The sequence below is a fragment of the Octopus bimaculoides genome, chromosome 7 (assembly GCF_046866305.1).
Source record: "Octopus bimaculoides isolate indiv1 chromosome 7, ASM4686630v1, whole genome shotgun sequence".
Lineage (NCBI taxonomy): Eukaryota > Metazoa > Mollusca > Cephalopoda > Octopoda > Octopodidae > Octopus > Octopus bimaculoides.
Window position 1 is genome coordinate 63,055,685 of NC_142934.1, and position 18,933 is coordinate 63,074,617.

The 18,933-nt window shown below is 39.1% G+C and overlaps 1 protein-coding gene across 2 annotated transcripts in view; it reads left to right on the top strand.

Annotated features, from left to right (window-relative positions):
• LOC106884520 (phospholipid-transporting ATPase ABCA1) overlaps positions 1 to 18,933 on the top strand; it is a 287,667-nt gene that overhangs the window by 138,554 nt on the left and 130,180 nt on the right. For both annotated transcript variants that reach the window (XM_052969717.2, XM_089355446.1), the window contains exon 15: positions 2,435 to 2,611. In XM_052969717.2, the coding sequence (XP_052825677.1) occupies positions 2,435 to 2,611 (177 nt within the window). The remainder of the gene's footprint in view (positions 1 to 2,434; positions 2,612 to 18,933) is intronic.

The following is an 18,933-nucleotide window of genomic DNA, read 5'->3' on the forward strand; positions in this document are numbered from 1 at the left end:
AAGACAATGACATACATATTCATTCTTAATACATTCTAGCATATTCAAATGTGAATATGCTAATCCAGTAGTTCTCAACTGGGGTTTGTATGGCCCTTGGGTGTCCATACAAAATTTTGTTAAAATTTATCTGCAATAAATTGGTCATACTTCTACAATACACAAAATATTTTAATAAGTTTTTTTTTATACAGTTCCTAATATGTAATTATAAAAATGTAATAGGATGTTTTAAACATCAAATGGCTAGGGGGGTTCATCTGAGTAAAATAGGAATCAAAAGTAAAAAAATAATGGTTGTTTGTCTTCAGAGAACAACTTTTCCTTTCAGACAATATGTTCACAACACCCTCGATTTATTGAAAGAAGGATACTTTGAGACACTGCAGTGTTTCAAGCTGGTTGTGTCTCCAGTTAAAGCTAATCCCAGATGAATCTAAATGAAAATTGTGGCTCTTATTTATAGAAATCAAGAAACAAATTATTTGCTGATGCATGCTGATGAGTATAAGCTTTCATGCTTCCCAGCCATGCAGTTTCACATGTGTAGCACCTTGGGCATATGTCTACAACACTAGGCCTAGGCTGAACAAAGCTTTGTAAGTGGGTTTGGTTGGTGGAAACTGAAAGTAGCCCATTGTATATATGTATATACATGTGTGTGTTTGTGTTTTTGTGAGATAAATCAGCAGCACCATCATACAAGCAATGCTTGTATCCTGTCTTTGATGGTAAAATATTACCTTGCCTGGATACAGGTGAAGGTTAGTAACAGGAAAGGCATCTAACCGAAGGAAATCTGCCTCAACAAAGTTCATCTGACCCATGCTAGCATGGAAAAGTGGACATTTATACACCGAGGGTAATGATGCTGATGCTATTACTGACCTAATGGTAAGTTTGGATCTTACTACAACCCTTGTGTTATACTGATGACAAATGCACCTAAATGCTTGCTTCAGTTTGCCTGACTGAACAAAAACAAACATCAGTTTTACTTCATGGGTGAGTGGTTTGCAGCAGTAAAGACATCCTGCTGTAAACAGAATTGCTCCTCCAGATTAAAAAAAACACACATCAACAATGGATGTAAAAGAGTAAATCTTTTTCTGTCTTAAATTGCTGAGTCTAGAGGGGGAGGTAGTGTCCATGACATTTGCAGGTCCTTTCAGACCAGTAAGTGTGATAGTTCAATGTCCCTAATTGTTGATATTTCTTTTAAACAGTTGCAGATAAACATCTGCAAAAAAAGACATGAGCTGGAAGGAGACTCCAGAAGATCAATTTTGTGGGGGAAAAAGACTGGGTAGTGTAATGGGAATTGATTCAGTGTGTTCCATTTGTAGATCACTAGGTAAAGATAGGGTTTCCAGCAGTTCCCAGTGAACTAATGAAGTTACTGGTTTGAAAAAGAAGAAATGAAATATTTTAATGGGCAAAAGGTGTGGATGTGTGACCCAGAAGCTTGTTTCCCAACCATATGGCCTTGGCTTCAGTTCCACTGTTTGGCACCTTGAACAAGTGCCTTTCTACTGCAGTCTTTCACTGACCAAAGCCTTGTGGGTGAATTTGATTGACAGAAACTGAAAGAAGTTCACCATGCACATGTTTGTCTCCTCGTCAAGACATTATATGATGGTGAAAGGAAAGGCATCTGGCCATAGAAAATCTGCTTCAACAAATTCTATCTGATCCATGCAAGCATGGAAAAGTAAATATTAAGTGGTGATAATGGTGATAATAAAAAATTCCTGTATGGTAACAGTGCATCTGTAATCTGTTGTGTTTGTGTCTTGGTTCAGCGTCATTTTGTTCAAAGATGCAATAGGTTACTGAATACACAGCTGTTGCTTGGGGGGGATTTTTTTCACCCTTCAAAACAGAATTTCAGTATATTTTTATTTCTGTTGGCATGACTGTGTGGTAAGAAAAAGTTTTCTCCCTGACCACATTGTTCCAGGTTCAGCCCCACTGCATGGCACCTTTAGCGAGTGTCTTCTACTATAGTCTTGTGTGAGTAGATTTGGTAAAAGGAAACTGATAAAAGCTTGTTATGTGTGTGTGTGTGTCTGTCTGTGTTTGTCCCCTACCACTACTTGACAACTGGTGTTAGTATTTTTATGTGCCTATAACTTAGCAGTAAGAGACTGATAAAATAAGTGCCAGGCTTAAAAAAATAAAACTCCATAAGAAAAGGACTGGGATCGATTCATTCAGCTAAAAATTCTTCAGTGCTATGCCCCAGCATGGCCACAGTCTAATGACTAAAACAAGTAAAAGGTAAAGATAAAAGAAATCTATGTAAATTCTACAAATCAATTTTATAAACTTTTAAATAATATATATATATAAAACAAAAGAATGTAATTCTTTTTATGATTTTTTTTTCTATTTATTTATCATTTTAACTAATTAATTATCTTCAACTTTGTAGGTGGTGGACACCTGGACCTCGCCCTCGACCCCTACCTGACCAAAAATATTTTACGCATGGTTTCATATTCTTGCAAGATATGATAGACCATGCTATTATTGGCCAACAAACTGGACAAGATGTCACCTCTGGAATATATACACAACAGTTTCCTTATCCTTGTTATTTAGAAGACAAGTTAGTGTTTTCCTTTTTAAATTTAATCTCTCACTTTTAATTGCCTTCTCATAATGGAGAGTTTTATCATTGTATGCATTACATTTTAATAACATTGAATTCCCTAATCCTTAAAAGATTTTTGTGTTTGCTTCATTTCCAGTTTTTTGTGTACACTCTCACTTCCTTTTATTTCTTTCTCTCTCTCCATCTGTCTGTTTCCCTCATTCTTCTGTCTCTTCTCTTTCTTGTTCCTTTTTTTCTTACATATGTTTGAGAAGTTTTCTCTTTTGTACGTTTATACTGGACTGTGTGGTGCAAGGTCAGGGCTATATGGTGGATGTGACATCACTTCCCAACCAAGCTTCAATAATTTTTCATGAGTTAACAAAAACTTGTGTGGTCTAGCGTTGTCATGGTGGAACATGATTCCTTTACAATTTGCTAATTCTGACGTTTTTCTTTGATTGTTTCCTTCAGTTTCATTAGTTGTTGGCAGTAAACATCTGAATCGATTGTTTGGTTCTTTGGAAACAGCTCAAAATACACAACTCCTTTGTAATCCCACAAATTGATAGCATGACCTGTTTTGATGCAATTCAGCTTTCGATGTGATTTGTGCTGATTCGTTATGCTTGGACCATGATCCTTTTTAATTGATGTTATTGTAGATAATCCATTTTCCATCACCAGTAATGATTCATTTCTAAAAAAGGTCAATTTCATTGCATATTGATTCGTTGTGTTAAGTGAATCTCTTTCAATTTATGTGGAACCCAAATATTGAGCTTCTTAATGAGTTCAAGACATTTTAAGTGATTTTCAGTTGTTGTGTGTGATACATTTAACCTCTCTGCAATCTCTCGCACAGTTATATGACAACCAGATTCAGTTATGATTTTGATTTAGTCATCATCAACTTCAGTAGTCGACCAAAACATTGGTCATCTTTGAGTGAAAAATCTCCAGAACGAAGTTTTTTAAACCATTTCTGACATGTGTGTTCTGTTAAGCAATCGACGCCATAAACTTCACATGTCTCTTTGTGAGGTTCAGCAGCTTCCTTGCCTTTATGGAAATAAAAAAGCAGAATATGGCAAAAATATTCGTTTTTGCACTCTATGTTAAAATTGATACTGAACTAACAGCCATAAACAAAATTACTCACAATTTGCTTCTAAAGTAAGCTAAAAGTAACAGCTACCATACGTCAGAAGGAAAAAAAATCATGACATTGACAAAAGTCATTCAAAAAGATTGTAACTCTATCTTTTTGCGAAAAACGAAATTACTTTCTTGCCAATTTATATATATATACACACACACACACACACACACATTCTCACCTGACCCCTAAATCTTTCTTTAATTTTTGTTCTTGTCCAGTACCTTTCTTTCTCCGACTTTTCTCCCTTCGTTCTTCTCTTTCCTTATTGCAGATGAAGGACTTCCAATAGAAATCTGAAAAACTCTTTGCCTTCTTTTCAATGGTTTTACTAATCATATCCCTCAAATTTTTTTTTGCCTCTTTATATATATATATATATATATATATAATGTGTGTATTGGTTTCAAATTTTGACACAAGGCCATCAATTTCAGGGAAATGTGTAAGTTGATTATACACACACACACTCTCTCTCTCTCACTTTTCCCTCCATTCCTCACCCTCTCTTACTATCCTATATATCTCTCTCTTCACCCCTACACACTCAATAAAACTATATAAAGAGACGGCATCGCAAGGTGAAATCAAAAATTTGAGAATGCTACAAGATTAGGTGGAAAGTGCTTTATATGATTTATAAAGCATGTGACATATTAATAAAACTCTGTAAATGTACAACCATCCAGATTTCTGAGTACCTTAATTTTTTTCTATTATATAATTCCTGTACATCACCTCCAAACCTTCCAATATATATATATATATATATATATATATATAAGTACACATACACACACATATATATATATATATATATAAGTACACATACACACACACATATATATATATATATATATTATGTATAATGTGTGTGTGTGTACTCACGGTCATGCCCACACATTTCAATACAGGCTGTGATGTGTGTAAGTACATTTGTACCTATAATTGCATTCAAGCAAGTGTATTGTTTTATTGTTTTCAATCAGTGGGCTGTGACCGTGCTGGAATCACTGGCTTCTAAGCTTTTAGTTGATTATATTCACCTCAGAATTTAACATGGCACATATTTTATCAATCTTCTTTCATCAAATGGTTATGGCCTGTTAAGGTTACCTTTTAACCTAAAAATGACATGACTTGATGTAACTTAATAACTAAATAGTATGAGAGATTTGTTCTTTTAGCTGACCAATTCTACACAATTTACATGCATGTGTGCTCTCTCTCTCTCTTTCACACACACACACATGACACCTATAAATATTCTCTCTGCTACGTTTCCTAACAACATATGATTACAGTAGAAGGTACTAAATAAAAATGGGATCACAATTAGAACTACAGAATTACAAGCCAACTTGCCATATCAGCACCCTGCATGCATGTATGTGTGTGTGTGTGTGTGGTCTGTATTTGTACATGTATGCATAGGTATGTATGTATTTATGTATGTGTGTATATATATGTATGTATATATATATATATATATATATATATATATATATATATATATATATAAAATATATATATATATATTAAATATATACTTTTATAAAACAAAATTTTACAAAATATATAGTATCTGGTAACAGTCTTAGCAAAAAGCTCACAGGTGAGTTTTTGTGTATATATATATATATATATATGTCTCTTAAAAGATAGAGCTCAAAATCGATGCATTGAAGATACTTTATTGCAGCAACAATTATAATAGCAGAAACAACCACAATAAGCCAAACCTATGCACATTTCAATAGAGTATCCAGGATAAATAAACCACATCATAAAATGTCTCATAAAATATTATAACATATTATAACATATTACAAATTACAAATTATAAATTGCTGGATACTCCATCTCTTCAGGGTCGCATTATTGGTTGCGTACCGTCGATTATTCTTTCACCCTCTTTGATGTATGTGTTTTGCTAATAATAGTAGTATTGGTGATGGCAATAATGCGACCCTGAAGAGATGGAGTATCCAGCAATTTATAATTTGTAATTTGTAATATGTTGTAATATGTTATAATATTTTATGAGACATTTTATGATGTGGTTTATTTATCCTGGATACTCTATTGAAATGTGCATAGGTTTGGCTTATTGTGGTTGTTTCTGCTATTATAATTGTTGCTGCAATAAAGTATCTTCAATGCATCGATTTTGAGCTCTATCTTTTAAGAGACATATATATATATATATATATATATATATATATATATCTATATATATATATATATATATATATATATATATATATATCTATATATATATATATATATATATATCTATATATATATATATATATATATATATATATATATATATACATATATATATATATATAAACAAATAGTAAATGAGTATATGCATATATACGTACAGGTATGTGCATACCGACATCCACCTGTATGTATAGGTGCATATCTGGGTACAGGACATTGCAAACAAACGTAGACGAGAACACACGAGCCACATAGAGAACATTCTATATATAAATTAAATAGAGAGATACTATTGATAATCCAATAATTTATTTATATTATAATATTACATGATACACAATGAATATAATATAACATAGCATAATATCATATTATATTCATAGTATATCATGTAATACTATAATATAAATAAATTGTTGGGTTGTCTATAGCATCTCTCTATTTAATTTATCTTTATAATTGAATTATACCAATATTAATATGGTATCCAACTGATGTACCAGTGAATTGGATGTTTAACACACCCCTTTGAAGGATTTCTTTTTCCTCAGTTTATTACTTTATATATATATGATGATATATATATATATATATATATATATATATATATATATATATATATATGCACACACACACACATATATATATATATATATATACATGTAGTATTAATAGTGATCAGAAGAATGGAGGTTTTTTTCCACATCTATAATTTTATCAAGGAGTTATTTCCAGCATTCTTTCATGGACCTACGTGACCTTGGTCCATGAAAGAATGCTGTAAATAACTGTTTAATGAAATTATAGATGTGGAAAAAATTTCCATTCCCTTGATCATTATTAATACTATTTGCTTATTCTACGGAAACTATGCAGTCTCAAATAGGACACTTGGATTTACCAAGCAGGATTATATATCCCTTTGAACTCATTTTTGAATATATATATATATATATATCATCATCATCATCGTTTAACATCCATTTTCCATGCTAGCATGGGTTGGCGGTTCAACTGGGGTCTGGGAAGCCAGGAGGCTACACTAGGCTCCAGTGTGATCTGGCAATGTTTCTACAGCTGGATGCCCTTCCTAATGCCAACCACTCTGTGAGTGTAGTGGGTGCTTTTTACGTGCCACCAGCACAGGAGCCAGAGGGGGCTGGCAATGGCCACAATTGGTTGGTGCTTTTTACGTGCCACCAGCACGGACACAGTCAAGGCAGTGCTGGCATCGGCCACATTTGGATGGTGCTTTTTATGTACCACCGGCATGGGGATCACAACTACAAATTCCATTTGATTTTCATTTTGATGTCGATGTACTTGACTCAATAGGTCTCTTCAAGCACAGCATGTCGCCCTACAACCCAAGGTACTTTGAATGGGCTGGGACTGGTTATGTGAAACTGGTGTTGGTTACAGCCATGAACTCACTTTATTTGGCAGGTCTTCGCAGTCACAGCATATCTCCAGATGTCTTGGTCTTTCATCATTGCTTCTGTGAGGCCCAACATTCAAAGGTCATACTTCACCACCTCATCCCATGTCTTCTTGGGTCTACCTCTACTCCGGATTCCTTCAACTGTTTGGGAGTGGCACTTCTTCACACAGCTCTCCTCATCCATCCGTGGTACATGACCATACCAGCGCAAACGTCTCTCTTGCACGCCGCATCCGATGCTTCTTGTGTCCAATATTTCTCTCAGGGCACTTACACTCTGTCGTGAGAGACATGGCAGACTGGTAAGGAAATCTGTGAGGTTCCTCCTGCACTCCAGTCCACTGGTTCCGCCCTCCCTCCTCCATGAAAAGCTGAGTGAAATGCTCCTGAAAGACCTTACACATCTCCTTGGGTTCATTTACCAAGTTCTCCTGTTGGTTCGTCAAAGACTGTATTGTGGCATCATTATCACATTGAGTCTATCACACAGGCCCAGCTGGTCACCTTGATTCCTTCCTGCCCCACTGCACGTTGCTTTGCCCTGACTATGCACCCCTTGTGTTTAGCTTCGAGGTGTTGTTTGAGAACCAGACTCACTGCCTAAACTTGGGATGCAGAGCCAGACCTCAGTGCCTCTTCTAAATCCTTAGCTAAGTCCCTTTCTATTCTATTTTTCCTACCAATTAGCTCTTTACTATATCTAATGGACTTGAACTTTATGGTTCTTTTGAGGGCATACCACCATTTGTTGTTTATTATGACATCAGTCAATGCCCTCATCACTAACAACCTAATCGAACTCTTCTACTCCTCATCAGCCAAAAGGGACTTGTTGAGTTTCCAGTAGCTAGGACCTTGCCTACGTAACTTATCTAAGTTAAACTTACAGGTTACAAGCTTGTGGTCATTGTAGTTGATGTAATGAAACTGTGGACCTCCTAACTAAATCTTTATCTATATGTCTAACAAATGACCTGTCTATATAAGACCTAGAAGACCCGTTGCTATTCATCCATGTCCACAATGGAGCATCTGGATGTTCTAGTCTATACTGATCTGCCAGCTGAAAGTGCTTAAGCAGATTGAGGAGGCACAGGCTTCTCCTTCTATCCATACTCGAGCCAACACAATTTACGTGTGCATTGCAGATTGTATTAAAGTCCCCTAATAACACTGAAGGATGTGGCATACCTAGAAATTTCTCTAGGCTTGAATGTCCAGCCCTCGGGGGAGCATAAATAGCCACCAGCCTGAAAGACTTACCACTGCTGTGTGTCACGTCAAGAATGACCAGCCTGCCCTCCAGATCTAAACCCAGATTTTTCCTGAACAGAACTGCTACACCCCTCCCCCCTCCAGGCTGGCTTGGAAAAATAAATTTCTCATAGCCGTTTAGGAGGGGAGAAAAGCCTTTCAGTCCATTCAGCCAGGTTTCTGTAACTACTATCACATCCAATCTATACGACCTGAGGTCATTGAGGAAATGCCCTTGTTTCCAATTCAGCCCCAGACCATGAACATTTGAACACCCTATGTTGAGTGTAAACATGAAAAAAAATATAGATTTTACTTACCTTGGAATGAGATGGGCTAATGCCCATCTCATTCCATTTACTTTAGGGCTTGTGAGGTGTCTATGACAAGGCCCTCATAAATTTGAGGAGAAAAATCTTACCTCAGAGGGCCTACATCATATTTGAATTTTTTGTGGGGTGTGCATGAGATACTGGATGGCTGTGGGTATATTTTAAAATATTTTGTAGCAGTATCATATTGTTGGCATTAATAGCCATTAAGTTTGTATCAGGGTTGGGACATGGGGTGGGGATTTGGTCTTTGATTTTTCTTTTTTGGTGTACTGGGGCTTGTGGGGATGGGATGGGGATTTTTTCTTTTCTCCCATTACAACAGTCCAATTAGTAACATCTTCAATTGTATCCTCCTCCGCCAGGGATATCCTTGGTGTTGGTGTTGTTTGTGATCTTAGTGTTAATGCCTCTGACGCCATTGATATTGCAGGTGTTTCCATTGTTGTTGGTATTCCTGGTGTTGTTGGTTTAGTTGCTTTTCCGACTGTTGCAGCCTTTTTGTTTCCCATTGCTTTCGCGGCAGTTGTGGGTATTGCTGCTTTCTCAGGGGGAGGAACATACTCGGCCGTGATGTGATCTTTTTGGCCACACTTGTAGCAACGTAGCTTCCTCCCCTCGACATTCACCTGCAGCTTACTTTCCTCCACCTGTATGGTTTCCACAATTTCTTCTAGGTCGACAGAGGCTACTTGGACTATCATTTCTAGGCCTTGTCCCTGCCAATTCTGCTGTTCTAGTACAGTAGCTTGGAAGATGGTGATTTTTTTCCTCCAAGCCTACCGTTATTGCTGCTACAAGCCAGGCAGCATCCCACCCTTATCCTGGAGGTATGCTTCCCAGAAAAGTGGGCAGAGGTACCACCTCAGATGTTTCAAGTGTCTCTGTGGAGTGCAGCCTGGTATTTTAGTACTGTGAATATTCCATTGTGCTATGTTTAATAGGTTAATATACTTGTCCCTTCATTCCATGTTTTCCATTCTTTCATTTGCATACGTAAGAATGAATTTTTATATAAACCTATATCCATCCCTCTGTTATAACTAGAAATTGTCGGAATGTGATTTTGTAATGAGAATTCCTTTCCTAATGAAGGGGACATTGTCAAATTCTGGAAATGGCCACAGAAAGTAATTTTACTCTGATTGTATTATATACTATTTGACAGGGTCCCCCGATCCCTTATCTGGTGGTCAATGAGGAAACTTGGGATAGAAGAATGGCTAGTGAGAGCTGTGCGAGCCATGTACAGAGATGCGGCCAGTAAGGTGAGGGTTGGAAATGAGTACAGCAATGAATTCCGGGTAGAGGTAGGGGTCCACCAAGGTTCCGTCCTCAGCCCCCTATTATTTACCATAGTCCTCCAGGCAATCACAGAGGAGTTCAAGACAGGTTGCCCCTGGGAGCTCCTCTATGCTGATGACCTTGCCCTAATTGCGGAGTCACTATCAGAACTAGAGGAGAAGTTTCAGGTGTGGAAGCAAGGTCTAGAATTGAAGGGCCTTAGAGTCAACCTAGCTAAAACCAAAATCCTAATAAGTAGGAAGGTAGATAAAACACAAACCCCTTCAGGTAGATGGCCCTGCTCAGTATGTAGAAAAGGAGTAGGTAGTAACTCTATAAGATGTACCCGGTGCAAGCTATGGACACATAAGAGGTGCAGCAACATCAAAGGCAGGTTAACTAGCAAGTTAGTTTTTGTTTGTGGCAGATGTTCAGGTGCAATAAAGACTGCAAACAAACAGGAAACAACTTCTATCTCATTCCAGGGTGAAAAACTAGAGGTAGTCGATAGCTTCCGCTATCTGGGCGACCAAGTTAGTAGTGGGGGTGGGTGCGCTGAAAGTGTAGCTGCTAGAATAAGAATAGCCTGGGCAAAGTTTAGAGAGCTCTTACCCCTGCTGGCGACAAAGGGACTCTCACTCAGAGTAAAAGGCAGACTGTATGACGCATGCGTACGAACAACCATGCTACATGGCAGTGAAACATGGGCTGTAACTGCTGAGGACATACGTAAGCTCGCAAGGAATGAAGCCAGTATGCTCCGTTGGATGTGTAATGTCAATGTGAATACCCGTCAGAGTGTAAGTATCTTGAGAGAAAAGCTGAACATTAGAAGCATCAGTTGTGGCGTGCAAGAGAGACGATTGCGCTGGTATGGACATGTGGTGAGAATGGAGGAGGATAGCTGCGTGAAAAAGTGCCACACCCTAACAGTTGAGGGAACCCGTGGAAGAGGTAGGCCCAGGAAGACCTGGGCTGAGGTGGTGAGGCAAGACCTTCGTACATTGGGCCTCACCGAGGCGATGACTACGGACCGAGACCTTTGGAAATGGGCTGTGCGTGAGAAGACCCGGCAAGCCAAGTAAGATCGTTGCCAGTGCCCCTGGACTGGTTCTTGTGCGGGTGGCACATGAGATGCACCATTTTGAGCGTGGCCGTTGCCAGTACCGCCTGACTGGCTCCTGTAGGATTTTCGAGCGAGATCGTTGCCAGTGCCCCTGGACTGGCTTGTGCGGGTGGCACATAAAAGACACCATTTCGAGCGTGGCCGTTTTCGTGCAGGTGACACGTAAAAGCACCCACTACACTCTCTGAGTGGTTGGCGTTAGGAAGGGCATCCAGCTGTAGAAACTCTGCCAAATCAGACTGGAGCCTGGTGTTGCCATCCGGTTTCACCAGTCCTCAGTCAAATCGTCCAACCCATGCTAGCATGGAAAGCGGACGTTAAACGATGATGATGATGATGATGATGATTTTTTAAAAACTGATTGAATTTTATGGACTTATTACTTGGAATTTTTAGACACTCTTTACCGCTCTTAATTTTAGTACTGAAAAACATATTTTACTAGTTCTCTTTCCTTCACATTTTTTTCCATATCACATTTTTTTCCATATATTCTTATATGTATTTATATATATTTATATTTTTAAAATATTCATATATATTTTGTATGTCGATATGTATTAATATATATATATATATGTGTGTGTGTGTGTGTATTTTAAACTGAATTTATAACTATGTATGTGTATATAAAAAATGTTGATTGCTTAATTTGAGTTTTTATTAGAATTCTTATCTTTTGTCTCTGATTCGACCCACGCACTTTTTAAGCAGTCCTATATATTTCATAAGGAAGGATAATGATATTCATCATCATCATCATCGTTTAACGTCCGCTTTCCATGCTAGCATGGGTTGGACGATTTGACTGAGGACTGGTGAAACCGGATGGCAACACCAGGCTTCAATCTAATTTGGCAGAGTTTCTACAGCTGGATGCCCTTCCTAACGCCAACCACTCAGAGAGTGTAGTGGGTGCTTTTATGTGTCACCCGCACGAAGGCCAGTCAGGCGGTACTGGCAACGACCACGCTCGAAATGGTGTATTTTATGTGCCACCCGCACAGGAGCCAGTCTAGGGGCACTGGCAACGATCTCGCTCGAAAACCCTACAAAGGCCAGTCAGGCGGTACTGGCAACGGTCACGCTCAAAATGGTACATCTTATGTGCCACCCGCACAAGAGCCAGTCCAGGGGCACTGGCAACGATCTCACTTGGCTTGCCGGGTCTTCTCACGCACAGCACATTTCCAAAGGTCTCGGTCAGTAGTCATTGCCTCGGTGAGGCCCAATGTTCGAAGGTCTTGCCTCACCACCTCAGCCCAGGTCTTCCTGGGCCTACCTCTTCCACGGGTTCCCTCAACTGTTAGGGTGTGGCACTTTTTCACGCAGCTATCCTCATTCATTCTCACCACATGTCCATACCAGCGCAATCGTCTCTCTTGCACACCACAACTGATGCTTCTTATGTTCAGCTTTTCTCTCAAGATACTTAAACTCTGACGGGTATGCACATTGACATTACACATCCAGCGGAGCATACTGGCTTCATTCCTTGCGAGCTTACACATGTCCTCAGCAGTCACAGCCCATGTTTCACTGCCATGTAGCATGGCTGTTCGTACACATGCATCATACAGTCTGCCTTTTACTCTGAGTGAGAGTCCCTTTGTCGCCAGCAGAGGTAAGAGCTCTCTAAACTTTGCCCAGGCTATTCTTATTCTAGCAGCTACACTTTCAGCGCACCCACCCCCACTACTAACTCGGTCACCCAGATAGCAGAAGCTATCGACTACCTCTAGTTTTTCTCCCTGGAATGAGATAGAAGTTGTTTCCTGTTTGTTTACAGTGTTTATTGCACCTGAACATCTGCCACATACAAAAACTAACTTCGTAGTTAATCTGCCTTTGATATTGCTGCACCTCTTATGTGTCCATAGCTTGCACCGGGTACATCTTATAGAGTTACTACCTACTCCTTTTCTACATACTGATCAGGGCCATCTACCTGAAGGGGTTTGTGTTTTATCTACCTTCCTACTTATTAGGATTTTGGTTTTTGCTAGGTTGATTCTAAGGCCCTTCAATTCTAGTCCTTGCTTCCACACCTGAAACTTCTCCTCTAGTTCTGATAGTGACTGCGCAATTAGTGCAAGGTCATCAGCATAGAGGAGCTCCCAGGGGCAACCTGTCTTGAATTCCTCTGTGATCGCCTAGAGGACTATGATAAATAGGAGGAGGCTGAGGACGGAACCTTGGTGGAGCCCTACCTCTACCCGGAATTCATTACTGTACTCATTTCCAACCCTCACCTTACTGGCAGCATCTCTGTACGTGGCTCGCACAGCTCTCACTAACCATTCTTCTATCCCAAGTTTCCTCATTGACCACCAGATAAGGGATCGGGGGACCCTGTCAAAGGCTTTCTCCATGTCAACGAAGGCCAGGTACAGAGGTTTATCCTTGGCTAGGTATTTCTCCTGCAGCTGTCTCACTAGAAATATGGCATCAGTGGTGCTTTTACCTAGCACGAACCCAAACTGCATCTCATCTAAATTGATTCGCTCCCTAATTAGTTGGGCTATGACCCTCTCCGTAACTTTCATAACCTGATCTAACAGCTTGATGCCTCTGTAATTATTTGTATCTAAAGCGTCACCTTTACCTTTGTAGCAGTTGACTATGGTGCTGTTACACCAGTCATTGGGTATGACTCCTTCGTGTATCACTTGGTTCGTAATACGGGTGACTAGGCTGTAGCCAACACTGCCAGATATTTTGAGCATCTCTGCAGTGATTCCTGATGGGCCGGGGGCTTTCCCTGTCTTCATACATTTAATTGCTTTATCTACCCTGGTACTGTCAACTCGAATAGCTGGTCCCTCTGTTGGGTCGACATACGGCAGGCTCTTTCTCCCATTCATTCTCTTTATTAAGCAATCTATCGTAGTGGCATCTCCAGACCTCTTTCTTTGCAGCCTCATTTAGTGCAAGCGTACCATCATCCATGCGAACACATTTCTCTCCTACAACATCACTATTCTCTCTCCTACACTGTCTTGCAACACGAAATACCTCGAGTCTTTGGTCCTTACGGCGCAGAACATTAGCAAATCTTTTCTTATCTGCTTCCCCTCTGGCTAAATGAACCTGTCGCCTAGCTTCCCTTCTGGCAGATTGGTACAATTCCCTGCTACCACTGTTCTTCCAGTCCTTCCAAGCCTGTTTCTTTTGTCTAATAGCCCCGTCTACCTCTTTGTTCCACCACCACGTTACTCTGGGTCGAGAGGGGACTTTACACCAGCCACAGATCTGGTCGGTGGCTCTCAACAGGTTGTCCTGCAGAAATCTCCAATTGTCTTCCACGTTGTATGATGCTATATCCCCTTCTATTTCGTCAAATGCTTCAAGTAACTTGTCTCTAAGTCTCTGTCCATTTGCAGGGTCTTTAAGCTTCCATACCCTTCTCTTCCAGGCCGGTCTACTTCTGGGCACCCATATTGCCTTGATCTCAAAGTCGCTGACTACTAATCTGTGTTGGGGTGTACATTCTTCGCCAGGGAGGGTTTTGGCATTTATAAGCCTCCCTCTTTCTCTATTTCTGGCGAGGATGTAGTCGATTTGGCTAGAGTGTCTGCCGGATTGGTAGGTGACTAGGTGACAGGCAGGTTTCCTGAAGTTGGTATTGCAAACCATAAGATCGGTTGCATCACAGAACTCCAGCAGTCTGGTTCCCTCCTCGTTGTGGGAACCAAAGCCATAGCCTCCATGTATGCCATGGTAGCCTCCAGCACGATGTCCGACATGACCATTGAAGTCACCAACCACAAAGAGAAGGTCCCTGTCCCTTGTCGACGAGGTAGTTTGCAAGAGGGTGTCATAGAATTGGTCTTTCAGACCATCCGGTAGCCCCGGTTGAGGGGCATAGGCTGAGATGACAGTAGCTAGCCTATGTTATATATACATATATACACATATGGTGAAAGCATGTGGTTTAGTGGTTAGGGTATTCAGCTTATGATCATAAGGTTGTGAGCTCAATTCATGGTGGCACATTGTGTCCTTGAGCAAGACACTTTCTTTCACGTTACTCCAGTCCACTCAGTTGGCATGAATGAGTAACACCTGTATTTCAAAGGATCAACCTTGTAATATTGTGTCATGCCTAATCTTCCTGTGAACTATGTTAAAGGTACATGTGTCTGTGGAGTGCTCAGCCACTTGCGCATTCATTTTATGAGTGGGCTGTTCCATTGATCAGATCAACTGAAACCTTCATTTTTGTAATTGACAGAATGCCAACAACCCATGCAAGCATGGAAGGCAGACGTTAAACGATGATGATGATGATGATGATATATATTATCACATATGTGTGTGTAGTTTGATGCTCATTGTATTTTAATTTACACAAGTCCTTCGTGTGTTTTTTCATTGTTTCCATAATTTTATCATTACACCCTAATGTATGCAATGTTGCTTTTGTTTTCCTACATTAATTGTTTCCATTAATTGAAATGTCTTCATAAATTGCTTCTTAAATATAGTCAATTTAGACAGGCATTCAGATATCACTTTCATAACATTGATTTTCTTTTTATTCTTTCATTATATTTTCCTGTGTGTCACAAAGAAACATATAGATACACACCCACTCAAAAAAATAAAAGAAAGTAATTTTCTTCATACCTGCAGAAAGACATGTTATTTTCATTCTGTTAATGTTTTCTCTTATTTTAGGTCATTGTTTTTGCATGGTATCGGCTATGCATTCTAATTCAAATATGCTTAGCTGCCATCATCCAAGCATGCAAAACTAAAGATTATTTTAATTTCACTTCCCAGAGTTCTCAATTTCACTTTTTCCATTTCATTCTATAAGAGCAAACAACAACCTGTTGCCAAGGAACTCACAGAACCTCTTTCTACAATACTTAACACCCAAATTAAGTACCAGTTGAACATTGGGGTTGATGTAATCGACTCATCCTCTCCCCCAAAAGGCTGCCCTTGTGATAAAATTTGAAGCTATTACTATTATTATTATTAAGCTGGCAGAATCGCTAGCATGCTGAGCGAAATGCTTAGTGGTATTTTGCCTCCTGCTGCCTTCTGAGTTCAAATTCCGGCAAGGCCAACTTTACTTTTCATCTATTTGGAGTTGATGAATCAAGTGCCATGAAGTATTGGGGTTCAAATAATTAACTTAACCCCTCCCACAAAATTTCAGGCCATGTGCCTGTAGTAGAAAGAATTATTATTATTCTTATTATTTTCTCTTTATCACACAGGTTTTGTTGGAGCTCCTGGCGTCTTGCATGTATAGCAGGCTTACTACCTGCAGCCTACAATATCATGCTATTCATTCTTTTCAGCTATCTAATACTTTCCTGATTATTTTGTATCTATCTATCTATCTGTTTGCCTTCCTTCTTGACAATTCATAGGCCAATGGAGCATGCAACGTCAACTATATATCATTATTATTATTATTATTATTATTATTATTATTATTATTATTATTATTATTATTATTATTATTATTATCATCATCATCATTATTATTATTATTATTATTATTATTATTATTAGGGCTGCAAGCTGGCAGAATCATTAGCATACCAGATGCAATGCTTAGCGGCATTTCATAGGTCTTAATGATCTGAGATCAAATTCAACCCAGGTCAGCTTTACCTTTCATCCTTTTGGGGTTGATAAAATAAGTACCAGTTGCGTTGTGAGGTCGATGTGATTTGCTAGCCCACTCTACCAAAAATTTCAGGCCTTGTGCCTATAGTAGAAAGGATTATCAAGGAGGTGAGCTGGCAGAACTGTTAGCATGCCAGACTAAATGCTTAGCAGCATTTATTTGGGCTTTATGTTCTGAGTTTTGATGCCATCGAGGTTGACTTTGCTTTTCATTCTTTTGGAGTCAATAAAATAATTACCAGTTAAGTACAGGGGTAAATGTAATCCACTATCCCTGTCCCCTAATATTTCAGGCCTTGTGCCTATATCAGAATTGATTATTATTATTATTATTATCATTGAATGAGAGAGCAGCACATGCCATCAAAGTGACACTGGGGTACAAATATGTGAAGCCCAATATACCCATCATGACTACCCGTCTGATAAAGGTATCCCAGGCACATGCATCACAACCATATGTGCATGACATGGTGATCTCATATCAAAATAAACAGTGCATGACCTTGCAGGTGGGGCCCTGTTAGAATTTTATTCTGGCCGAGTAGATCATCCTACTCAAAAGGTCCCTGAACAAGGTTTGTTTAAGAATGATGAATGAAACACCCATTTTTCCAGAGGTGAATTATTCAAGCCCCAGAGAATACCTCTGAACATATGGCTATGATGTTCCCTCACTATTCCTGCTCACAATCAGAGATGCACATATTGTCAGTCACCAAGGGTCATGCTCAACTGTTTAAGGTCAAGCAACTGACAAGCAAATCTGTGTGATTGAGCAGAATATTTGCTGTAACCCAGCTTTTATACCAAGACAAAACATGTACAAGATAATACTTCCAGTCAGTTAAGATCAAAAGCCATGAGAACCATTGCCTAGTACTGCATCAGGACATCCTGGTACTGCATCAGAGCATCCTTGTACTGCATCGGGGCATTTATTATTATTATTATTATTCATAGGCACAAGAGTGACTGTGTGGTAAGAAGCTTGCTTCCCAACCACATGGTTCTGGGTTCAGTCCCACTGTATGGCACCTTGGGCAAGTGTCAGCCTTGGGCCAACCAAAGCCCTGTGAGTGGATCTTGTAGATGGAAACTGAAAGAAGCTCGTCATATATATATGCATGTGTATATATATATATATATATATATATATATATATATATATATATATACATATATATATATATATGTATATATATGTATTTGTTATTTATGTCTGTCTGTCTCCACCACCATCACCTGAAAACCGATGTTTGTGTGTTTATGTCCCCATCACTTAGAGGTTCAGCAAAAAGAGTCTGACTGAATAAGTATTAGGCTTACAAAGAATAAGTCCTGGGGTCGATTTTTTTTTTTACTAAAGGCAGTGCTCCAGCATGGCTGCAGTTGGATGGTTGGAGCAGGTAAAGAGATTTCTCTTTAACTAATGGAAAGGTCTAACTTTGACAATGAGGTTAGAACATTAAGCTGAGTTAATTCCAGTACTTATTTTATTTTCTATTTGTTGCTTTCCATTTCACTGTAACCCTCTCAGTCAACACAAATCCTTGTATTGCAAGCTGCACAGCAACCTGACTAATGTTGGTACCATAAATAAAAGCGCCCAGTACACTTTATAAAGTGGTTGGTGATAGGAAGAGCATCCAGCTATAGAAACCATGCCAAAACAGACACTGGAGCACAACAATGCAAGACCTTACACCCATCAGATCCTGTCAAATCAACCAACCCAATCCAGCATGGAATGTATACATTAAATGTTGATAGTGGTGGTGGTGGTGGTGATGATGTTGATAATGATGATGATGACTAAAGACAGCCTAAGATGTCTCCTTAGATGGGACTAGAAAACAT